At 36.0% G+C, this 12,302-nt stretch overlaps 1 protein-coding gene across 1 annotated transcript in view; it reads right to left on the bottom strand.

Moving 5' to 3' along the window:
• Positions 1-12,302, bottom strand: part of HMBOX1 (homeobox containing 1) — a 169,156-nt gene that overhangs the window by 40,328 nt on the left and 116,526 nt on the right. Inside the window, exon 5 of the mRNA XM_079705773.1 lies at positions 3,816-3,926. Within this exon, the coding sequence (XP_079561899.1) occupies positions 3,816-3,926 (111 nt within the window). The remainder of the gene's footprint in view (positions 1-3,815; positions 3,927-12,302) is intronic.

The raw sequence follows: 12,302 nt of genomic DNA, 5'->3' as shown, positions 1-12,302 counted from the left end.
ATTTTAATTTCAACTGGTAATATCCAATTACTGTTGATGCAACAAAAAGGGCCAATTTGACAATTACAAACATATCCCCTTCTTTTCAGCTAACTTTGAATTACATCCTACAGAAAACTAGAAACTAGACTACAAAGAACTGGACTAGGAAGCTAGAAAGAACTCAGAACTAGAATGGATTTGATTCTCAAATAAAAAATAAGAAGTCATTTTACAGGGGGACAGTTGGTAATGCAACTTCATAGAAAAGCAAATGCATATAATTAGGGGTACTTACTGTTAAAAGGAGGAGGCACTATATCTTTAAAGAAAAAACACCTGCTAATTAATGCTGTTAGCCCTTTCCCATTTTCCTGTTAAAACTGGATTCCAATAGTAGTATTCCACAGTCGGCAGTGCTGTCAGATCAGCTACAACAATGCCGACATGATAGTCCGCCTTCCTGCTTCTAATGAACTCATTTTCCTGGTATCCCAGTCCCTGTCTGAGATTGAAGTCCAGCCCTGAAATCCAGTGTGGGAATTTAGCTTTACCAGCTATGATTAGATTATATGTCAGGCACTGATCTAAGTGCCAAATCCAAGAGACAAAAATCCCTTCTCTTATGGAGGCTGATTACCTGGTACAGTTGACTTGTGTTTGTCTTTCAAATTCTTCATTGCTCTGCTGTATATATTTTGGAACATCTTAACAATCCCTCTGATATTCCCCCTGGTAGCCAATTGCTGTCATGTGACCAGGTTTATGAAGCCCCTGGGCACAGTTCGTTATTTACCTATCCCAACTCTTGTTATCAATATCATAGCCTAAGCTGCTCTATTAAACAGACCAAATGCAAGGTTTTTGTTCCTTTCCATCTGATTTGCTCTGCTGTGAGTCACGGGAGAAGTCAGGTCTTTGGGAAGACTGCTTAGAGCTCAGATGGAAGTGTTGCCTCAGCATGAGTCTTTAGACTGCGCTGTCCTATATGGTAGCCACTAGCCACATGTGGTTATTGAGCACTTGAAATATGGCTGATTGCAGATGGCATGTGCTTTAAGTGTAAAATACACATTGTATTTCAAAGAAAAAGAAAAGGAAAAAAAGAGAGAGAGAGAGAAAGAGCAAAAAAAGAAAGGAAGGACTGAAGGAATAGAGAGAAGGAAAGCTCTCAGTAATTTTTTGAAGTGTTGATTAAATGTTGAAGTGATAATACAAGCATAAATATTAATACATTATCAAAATTAATTTTAGCTATTTCTTCTTTTTAAAATGTGGCTACTAGATAATTTAAATTACATACGTCATTTGCATTATATTTGTACTAAACTGTGCTGTTTTAGAACATTTAACTAAAGGCAGCAACAACAGAGTCATTATTTTGAGAGGTTTGCCTGTATATCTGGATATCATTAGAAAAATATCTAAAAATGGAAGTTCCTCTTCATAGAAAAACTGCCAGCTAGTAAATATTGAAGGAATGCTAGATTACATCATCACCATTTTGCAATCCCCCATCAGAATAACTGATTCAGGTGAGCATCATCAATGGGCGCTAAGACCACTGGCAAAGCTTGTTGCAGAAAAGGCTATTCATCCAGCGGCAAAGTAATGCCCTATAGGTTATTTACAAGCTGCAAAAATAGGATCCGGTGGCCACCACTTTAACAAACAATCAAACTTAGCAAATGAGTAGTGCTACAACCTGACACTACATGCCTCTTGACATGTGGTAACGTGAGGTAAACATTACCCACAAAGCATTTTGCCCCAATGTTTTATTGTGAAAAATTTCAAACATACAGCAACAATGAAAGAATTTTATAGTGAAAATCTGTACCCATACCATCTAATATTTTACTAGACCTAGTTTATCACTTATCCATCTCCCTATTCATTTTATCTTGATGTGTTTCAAAGTTAACTGCAGCCATTAGTAAATGTCCTCCCTAAACAATCTATGAAGTACTCTTGCCAAAATATATTTAACCTGAATCTAATCAAGCCTCTAATCCTAACTTCCACTGTATGTGAAATACACAGGCTATAGAAGAACAAGTTAGTCGACACTAAGAGGATACAGAAAAGCCCAGAATGTGAGACATTCTGTAAGGTTAGATGGTTTAAAAAGCTTATGTCATGAAAGAAAAATTTTAAGTGACTAGTTTTAAGACTCTAAAGAGACATAACAAATTCCAATCTGTCAACCTAAATCACATACTATTTACTGAAAAAAAAAGCTGATAAATCAGGAGTACGGGATTAACAGACACAAAGTACTATACATAAAAAATATATAAGCAACAAGGATTTACTGAATAGTACAGGGAACTATATTCAATATCTTGTAATAACCTATAATGGAAAATAATCTGAAAAAAATATATAATTGAATCACTTTGCTGTACAGCTGAAAGTAACACAATATTGTAAATCAACTATACTTCAATTAAAAAATTAATTAATTCTAAAAAAAAGCTACAAAAGACATTCTTGCAACAACTAAAGAAATGTGAATATGGACTGAATATTAGGTGTTATTATGGGATTAAAATTAATTTTCTTAGATATGATTGTAGGGGTTGTGGTTATGTAGGCGATTACCCTTTTTTCAGGAGATGAATGCTAAAGAGAGAGAAAGAGTATGTGTTTGTATACACGCATACATAATTTTAAAATTTATTCATTTATTTATTTTACAGGGATAAAGCAAATATAGCAAAATGTTAACAATTATTGTATCTACGAAGAGGATAAACAGGTGTTAGCTGCGCTGTTCTTTTAATTTTTCTGTATATCTGAAATATAAAAAATGGGGGGCTGGGTAGATTAAAAAATTCATTGCGAAGAGATTGACACGGTCTGTTCTGTTTTGTCTGCCTGAGCCTTTCAAAGTGATCTTTGGAAAAAAAAATCTAACCACAGATACACACACACATATATGTCTCTATAACATTATTTCCACCTCAGAGCCAATGCTATTATTAGCTAAGAGTCTTCAATACTCGATATTCGAATTGATAATTTAGTCTGTCAGCAAAGGCTTTAATGCTGTAGTACTACAGAAGATAGTTCAATCACAAGGTTAAACTTGAGGCAGATCTCACTACCACCAGTCTGTGTAATGTGTAGAATGAGAGAGTCTATCACAAACTTCAGATTTTACTTATATACCACCATTAAAAGCATCCTGCAATAGATCTTGCCTCTTCCTGGCAACTTCTGACACAAAGGGTTTTGTGATCTTTTTTAAGATTTCAGTCTATTTTCCAACCTACTGCTGCCCCCAAAGTCAACAGGGCAGCTTCACCCTAAAGTCCAAAGACACATTCATTACCCAGAATTAGAATTAGAAAATCATTAGCAGTAATCATTGGATATGGTATAGCATGAACAAAATAAAAGTATTAAATTCATATTACTAACAAAAACAAGATTTACAAATACGCATATAAAACTAGGTATGGAATCTTATATGTATCAATACCTATAGTTGAGGGGAAAAAAACTGGCTACTGACAATCATGACCTTTCTTTCAATTTATGGTTAGAAATGTCATATAACCTGGAAAACAAAGAGGCACCTTGGAGGAAGTAGTGAAAATGACTAGATAATATTAGACAGTAAGCTAAAAATTGGTACAATCAGGGCTTAGGTTTTACAGTTAAGAGTGTTCTTTGGCATAAAGGAACAACAGTAAAGTATGAAACTACCTTGGGGAAGACAAACCAAGGAACACTATGGAGTGGAATGGAATCCAATTATGGGGTCAATAAAGTAATTAATTTATATTTGTCCCATTTCAGATGCAATAAAAAAAGGAGAAAGTATTTACCAGGGTTTGTCTTTTCAAGCTGATACCATCGGTAAAACGCTCTTTTCTTCTGTTCACTCAGGTCTGATCCCTGCTGCAACAGCCAGTGAGAGATCCGGCTCTGACTGATACCTGTGGAGAAAGAGAAACAGCTGCTGTGGATACTGCAATTACAGGGAAGTTAATGAGGGATCTGTTGGTTCTAGGTTATTGGGTGCTTTATTCTCTGTTAATTCTATATGGAAGCTGCAACTTGAGCAAGGCTTTTAATATTGGGCTTCCTTGTAAAAGCTGACTGCAAGGATATATTCAGAAATGATCTATAAGAGGTCAAAGCATTTTATTTACCAAGACTTAAAAATGGTCTCTAAATTAATCTCTAAACCAGGTTCATGAATGTGAGATAAATGAAGAGCTATCTAAAATAACAGTTGTCAGAAGCTGATTAGGTTTGTGTTCCTTAAACCACCATCACCACCTCCACCCCGATACTGGTTTAGAACATTAGAACTTTTACCAGATATTTGGAAGAAAAAAAATCAAGCCAGCACATTTTGCTACTCATTATTGATACTGATAAAAAGATTTAGGGGCTGGGAAAGGAGAGGTCATTGAAAATACTCTCTTCAATAAGATTTCTGGATTATTTGTTAATTCACTCAGGCTAACTCATTTGTTAATTCATTTTCAGGCTCATTAGTATAGATAACTAACAGTTGGAAGACTTTTAGAGTTATGCTACAATAGGACCTCTTAAGAAATCTCAAGAGGTAAAGATGTTCTTCTAACAGACTTAACAAAACACTGAATACAATACAAAGCAGTAGTTTTCAGCTATCACTAACAAGTTCTTGAAAGCAATAAATAAGAAATTGAAAGACCTCCATGTGGAAGGTAAAAAAACATGTCTAAAACTTACTAGAGTATGGGAATAACATGCTTCTTCTGGTCATTATAGCTATTCCAAAATGAATAATTCAACATACAACTGGCAAAAGCAAAGAATAATAGGAAATATAAAACTGTCTTATACGCCCATAAGGCACTTTCCAAAAGACCATTCAGCTACCATAGAGGGTTAAGAGTATCTGAACTCCCCCAAGGAATTACTTATGGTAACTGGATAGTACTGAATACCACCTGTGCCAGCACATGTTTAAAGCTGTAACTCACAACAGAAAGAGTGGTTATCATGAAGTAATCACGCCCCCTAACATAAGAAGCAGCAGGAGGTCTGGTTATCCCATTTAACTCATTAAAAGCAAGCCCCTAGCTTCTGTACTTTTAAAAACCTACGTTAAAAGAAAATTTGCAGAAATGGGGGAGGGCAGTTTTGTTAAAAGAAAAGTTGGGCTGAGAAGCATGGTTCTCTGATTGGAAACACCTTCCACTTTCAAAGGGTGAAATTCAAAGAGTTTTTCCAAAGCCGAAGAGATTATATTTTCAAATCATTCACACATCAGTTTTTCAATGGATTGAAGATCTATGTGATGCAGGTGCTGGCAGCTATCACTGTATGCTTGTTCTAAGAGAACGCAAATTATTCAGTATAATTAAATTGGCCATGTTTAGCAATGCTTTCACCAAAAGTCTAGTTTCAGACATTATACTATTTTTCACATGACTTTTTGGGCTTTTTTGGCGGCGGCGCGGTGCACGGGCTTCTCATTGCGGTGGCATCTCTTGTTGCAGAGCTAGGGCTCTAGGCGCGCGGGCCTCAGTAGTTGTGACTCCGGACTCTAGGGCACAGGCTCAGTAGTTGTGGCGCACGGGCTTAGTTGCTCTGTGGCATGTGGGATCTTCCTGGACCAGGGCTCAAACCTGTGTCCCCTGCATTGACAGGTGGATTATAAACCACTGTGCCACCAGGGAAGCCCTCACATGAGTTTTTAACAAGAGTGAAGAAATCAACCATCTACCACCATGAAATCAAAACTGATTTTCATGTCAACAAAATGAAACCATTTTACATGGATTCTTACATTGGTATCATACTACTCAAAAACAGAGGGAATTTGAGGAAAATCTGTTAAGAAAAAACCCCAAATATATCGGTTCTGTTACCTACAGTATTAAATCTTCCTCAAACAGTCAGATCACACAGAGAACAAACCACAGAGTCTACTAGATATTAGAGGTGTCCAGGTTCCAGCTGTGCTATAGTGGGGCAAGAGGGCAAAAGCCCAGCAAAAGGAGAGTAAATTATGGTATATTCATATAATAAGATACTGTGCAGACTAATGTTCTAAAATAGCCATCAAAAACAAACAACAGAAAACCAAAACCAAACAAAAAGCCATCAACTGCAAGTGTTGGCAGGGCATTGAGTATATGAAACTCTCATATTGCTGATGGAAGGGTAAAGTGTCAGGGCCCTTTTGGGAAACAACTGGGCAATATCTACTAAAGCTGAACATACGCATACCATAGGATCTAGCAATTTCTTTTCTTGGTATACAGCCCACAGAAATGTGTACATACTCAAAAGAATATGTTCAAAAAACTCATACCAGAAGGCTTATATGAGCATTGTCTATCATAGTCCCCAGTTTGAAACAGCTCAAATACCCATCAACAGGAAAATGCATAAATTGTGATATTTATGTATTCTATAGACTACTACAACAAAAAGAAAAAGGGTAAACTACTGCTATATGAAGTCACACGGATAAATCTCACAAAAATAATGTTGGCCAAAAATAGTCACACATACAGGTAAAAAAAGCCACGCACAATACTGTATGATTCAATTTACATAAAGCTTAAAAACAGACACAATTAGATATATGTATATGGATGACAATCAGAATAGTGGTTATCTGTCATTAGGAGGGAGGAGGTTAACTACTGGAGGTAGGATGAGAAAGTCCCATGTAGTGACCAGCACTGTTCTTGATCTTGATCTGGATGGTCGTTACGTGTGTGTCTTCACTTTGTAAAAGTCATTAAACTGGACACTCTTCTCTGTCTATGTTGTATTTCAATGAAGTTTTCCCAAAAAAGTTAAAAAAATTCTATGAGGTGTTAAAAAAAAAACCAAATGGATATGTATCAATATGGAAAGATCCCCATGATATAAATGGAAAAGTATACAGTTTAATGAATACATATATTTTTACATAATCTACATTGTTTTGTACAGTAACAAAAGCTCATATATAGCCAAAGATACACAATACGAATTTAGAGTGGCAGACTCTCCCTCCATTGTACACCTCTATATCGTTTTCTTAATCTGTCTACAAATATTTATTAACTTATTTTATTTTAGCCTTTCCCTATAAACACTACACACTTTATTGGCTGCTTTATAAACACTGTAATTAAGTTAAACAAAACAGAAGTGTGAAAAGAAGTTAAGTTCAGCCTTCCCTGGCCAATTCCACTCTGGGGTAAGCAGTGTTAACTGTTAATATATGTTGTTCCACATTTTTCTCTATGTGTAATTATTAATTTAATAAAACAAAGGGAGAGAAGGTAATAAAGAATATCCTCCTGTCTAGTCTTTTGTGAGAGGAGGAAACAAACAAGGAACTTCTTCCCTGTAAACTTAATCTCAGTTTTCATAAGAAAACAAAGTAATAAAGCAAGCAGTTTTTCCAGAAAAGGCACTATAAAAATTAAATATGTACAATAATACATTTTACAATGATATTTCTTCATTAGCAACTTGCTGATAGGTAGGGTTCCTTTAACTTATCCTTCTGGGGCTGGTCCATGTCTTTGGAACTTCAATTGAGCTAGGTGTCAAAAGGCCCTGCAGCTTCTCTTTACAGTCAGCTTTGGTACCTCTCCTTCAGAGAAAATTCTCCTAACTCCCTTTACTTCCCACTGCTGAAAACAATGTCATTCTCCACAAGTTTTAGTTCCTCAAAAGCTATTTTCTACCTTTCACAGGGCAGAAGAAAAGAAAAATTTACATATAACCTTCATACACTGAGAGACTAAAACTAACCCCTGATTAATTTCTTTCCAATAGGAAAGTGATCACATTGTGTTCAAAGGGTGAAAAAGCCTTTTTGCCAGTCTCATTCACATTCTTTTCTGAGTTTCAGCTCCATCCTTCCAGTTCCGCAAATGCCATGCTCCCTTCCACCAGAGGGCTCTCCACCACAACCCATTCTTGTCAAAGTCCCTAGTACTACAAATTTAAATGTTTCTTCTTCCTCCAACTTCCTTTGGCACGTGACACTACTGACCACTCACATCATCTTCATCCTTGGAATGCTGGATACAACTCTCCAATGCAACTTTTCAGTCAACTTCAGGGATTGCTTTGTTATCTCCTTACATGTTAGTACCCCAAGATTCCATGTTTAAGCATCTTCTTTCATTCTACACACTCGTCCTTCGATCATCTCAACTATCAACAATCAGGGTTTAAAATACCTAAATACCAATGACTTCCAGAACACCAGACTGGTCTTTCAAACCATCTGCTAGACAGCTTCATGAGAATTTCCCACAGGTCTTCAACATAGTAAACTTGATTCATTATCCTCTTCCTTTAAATCTGTTCTTCCTTCTGTGTCCCCCATCTCAATTTTATGCTCCATTCTACTCCTTCCCCCAACTCTCATATGCTTACTAAATCCAATCCCTTTCTCTTCCAAAATTTCTCTTCGTCTCTCCAATCCTCATTCCAGCAGTTTGCAATCTCAGCCTCTTTTGTCTAGATAACTGAAATAACTTTGATGAAAAGAACAAGTCATCTAAGATCCACAAAGTACAAAATCCTCATGATCAGATCCTTTTTAATTAAAAGATCACTTCACAGATGAAAATGTGAAATGTGCTTCTTCAATTTTCTACTTGAGAGCTGCAGTCATCTCTGCAAGTCACCTTCCACAGTGTGAGAGATATGTCTCAAAAATTTTAAGTTATAACACATGCAACCATTCTCCATAAAAATAACTCACAAATGCAGAGAAAAAAGCCCTTCCTCCATCTCTAACCCTTCTCTCATTCCCTAGAGGTATCCCTGTTTATTTGGTGTGAATTCTTCCAAACTCTTTACGATGCATTTAATACACAAACATGTACATATATACATCTAGTTTTTTTTTTTTTAAACACACATTTGGAGTTACCCTATACATAATAAGTAGCAATGTTTCTCACATAATGTCTTGGAATTTTCTCACTTATCACATTGTGAACCTTCATCATTCTAATGGCTACATGGTATTTTATATCAGAAATATACCATAATCCACTTAAACATTTACCTGTTATTAGACATTTCAACTGTTGCTAACATTTTACTATTATAAATGATGCAATGAACACTCTATGCTTATCTTTGTGTATATAAATAAATATCTTAGGGCCAATTCACAGGAATGGACTTTGATTCATAGCATACGAGTGGCATTTAAGTTTGTAATGGATACTACCAAATTGTCCCCTAAAGAAGATTGTACCCAATTTTATATTCTAACCAACAGTGATGAGAATTTTTCCCTGCATCCTCACCATTGCTGCTTATAAAATTTATTTTTAGAGTCTGACTTTCTTTTTGTAAACATTAACACATGCTCATTATAAAAAGAATTCTACACAATTCAGAGGAAAGTAGAAAAATTAAGAGGAAAGCTAATTAAAAAAATGCATCTAAATTCTTACCACTTATAAATAACTACACTTATTACATGATCACTCCAAGCATATGTGGACATAGAATAGGCAGAAATAATTACTAAAATGAGATAATACTACATGCTGAATTTTAAAACGTAAAAACACCAAATTTAGTTTGATTTGATTTTAACACAAGAAAAAAAATCTAAATAAACTAGAGAGAAAGATCTACTCAAATTTAGTAAATGCTTCTATAGGGGAAATGAGGTTCCTAAGAGTGCAATAAAGCAAGAAAAAAGGATCACACAAAAACACTGGGAGGTTGGAAGCACTGTTTTCTAATTTGTGGGCAGTATCTAATGGCTCCTGGCTAAAAAAGCTAAGGAAATTAGCAGACTGTGATAGCTAGTCTCCAGGATGATTCCTAATGCTCCTCTTGGTCTTCCTACCTTTGTGTAATCCCCTCCAACACTGCTTCAGGGTTGGTCTGTGCAAACAACAGAATACGGCAGAATATGGTGACTTCTAAGGATAGGTCATGAAAAGTTTCTGCTTTGCTCTCTCTTAATAGTTGGTTCTGAGGAAAGCTAGCTGCCATGTTGTGAGACCACTCAATTAGATCTATGGAGAAATCCATGTGGCAAAGAACTGAAGCATTCTACTAACAGCTATGCAAATGAGGCATCTTGGAAGTGAGTCCCCTAGCCTTAGTTAAGCCTACTGATGACTGTAGCCTCCTGAGATACCCTGAATCAGAATGACCTAAGCTGCTTCTAGATTCTTGACCTATAAAAACTAAGTGAGAGAATAAAAATTTAGGTTGTTTCAAGTTGCTACGGTCAATGTAATCTCTTATGCAGCAACAGATAACTAATACACATACATATACTATACTTTCCCCATTTCCCTTCCCAGCCTGTACACCCAACTCCTGATATTTGGAAGATACTTTTGCATAGTCAACATTTACATTCTGTCCTGGATTCATAATTCCCATAGTTGTTTGCTCATAGTTGTAGATTTAAATAAATTCAGGATTTACCATACAGTTTCTCAGTTTTTCCATTCCTAAGCTCTGTATTTTTGTTTTTGTTTTTAACTGAGATATTTTACATACAGTGAGTGCACTGCTCTTAAGTGTATAATTATTTCCATGCTCCCTAAAAGATTCCTTGTCCTCTTTTCACTTAATGCTTAAATTTTATATTTTAAACTTAATTTTTGGTTAGTAAGATTTCTTCATCAAGCAATTTTTACCAGTACAGGTTCATTGGTGCTGCATTCCCCAGTGCTTGTACGCCTGTATGTTTGTCTTCGCTGTTTATACTTTAAGGATAACACTACAGGGAAATTTTGGGGGGCTTAGACTTTCCTTTAAAATCTGTTAAATTGGCGTCATGTCAGTGGGTGGCAGAGTAAGGCCTTCTGAAAAGTTAGGCCCCCAAAAATGCAATGATAGCAAAAGCTGTTCTACCATAAAAGCACTGCCAAAAGTCAAAATCAACTTTTTCAGAACTCTGGAAATTAACCAAAGGTGTGCAACAATCCAAAAGTATTTATTCAAAAAAAAAAAAAAAGCTAAATTTTAGTAAGACCAGCTATATGACATTTTAGCTTGAACTATACTCATTCCCATCATCCCAGCATTGCAGTAGACTATGTTCTTGCAATCACAGTGAAAACCAAGAATGGTCTATTAGCCACTGGAGAGGGAAAGACAGGTTTGGAGTTCCCCCAAAACACCATTCTAAGAGAACTGTCATTATTTGACCTGTTTGGCAACCCCCTGGAAACTCCCATTTGCAAAGCTCATTCTTATTTGACCTTATCCAGACCTCAATCAGTGTGAATAGCCTTTTCCCTCGGAGGGGAGAAGGAAGGGAAGTGGTTTGCAGAAAACAATCAGTGGCAATCATTTAATATTGCAGGTGCCTGAGGTGACGATGATAACAGTTGGGGCAAACAAGGAACTGAATAAAATATTTAAAAAGCTGAGGAATTCTTAAGATGTCTATGAGGGTCTTTGAAAAGCTCAGATATAATTCTGGGAATTTAGAAGGCCAGGTGCATGCACAGGGCTGTACACATGCCTAGGTCTATGTGCATGACCAGGGCAATGTGCATCACAGGAAAGAACTATGAAGGCCCTAAGCTCTAGCCTCTGGCTGACTTTGAGACATGGTGCAAAGAGAAAGTGAAGGGTAAGGTAGAATTATAAACTGCCTGCCTGAGCATTAAAGGCATGCCTCAATATATGTACAGAGCTCCTCATCAAAGCTGGGAAATTTATTGGTTCCAGGCATTTAAGGAAATCTCTGTCCAATAATTAGCTGACTACTAACCTAACAAGGAAGAGACTTCAGTAGCCACACATCACAAAGAATACTGACTTTACAGGATTAGTCCAGGAAAGTCACTAAACAAAAAGCAACAACAACAAATCAAGGGGTGGAGAGGAATCTGATTTCAAGAGCTTCCACATTATATTATTTAAACTGTCTAGTTTAAAACAAAACAAAACAAAACAAAACTTATGAACCATGAAAGGAAACAGTAAAGCATGACATGCATAGTAAAAGAAGCAGTCAATAAGAAATGTCTTTGAAGAAACCCAGATGTTAGACTTACTAGACAAAGATTTAAATCAGCTATTTTAAAAAACTAAAGAAAAAATGTCTACAGAACTGAAAGAAAATATGAGAAAAATGCACCATTAAACAGAATATCAATAAAGAGGCAGGAATTACAAGAAGAATCAAATAGAAATTCTGGAGCTAAAAAGTACAATAAGTAAAATGAAAAATTTACTGAAGAAGTTCAATATCAGATGTTAACTGGCAAAAGAAATAGTCAGTAAACATGAAGACGGGTTGATTGAGATGATCTTTTATGAAAAAGAGAAAGAAAAAATAATGAAGAAAATAGAGC

This window comes from Hyperoodon ampullatus (assembly GCF_949752795.1).
Source record: "Hyperoodon ampullatus genome assembly, chromosome: 6".
In the NCBI taxonomy this organism is placed as follows: Eukaryota; Metazoa; Chordata; class Mammalia; order Artiodactyla; family Ziphiidae; genus Hyperoodon; species Hyperoodon ampullatus.
The sequence above is the reverse complement of the archived record's forward strand: the minus strand, read 5'-3'. Positions and strand labels throughout refer to the sequence as shown.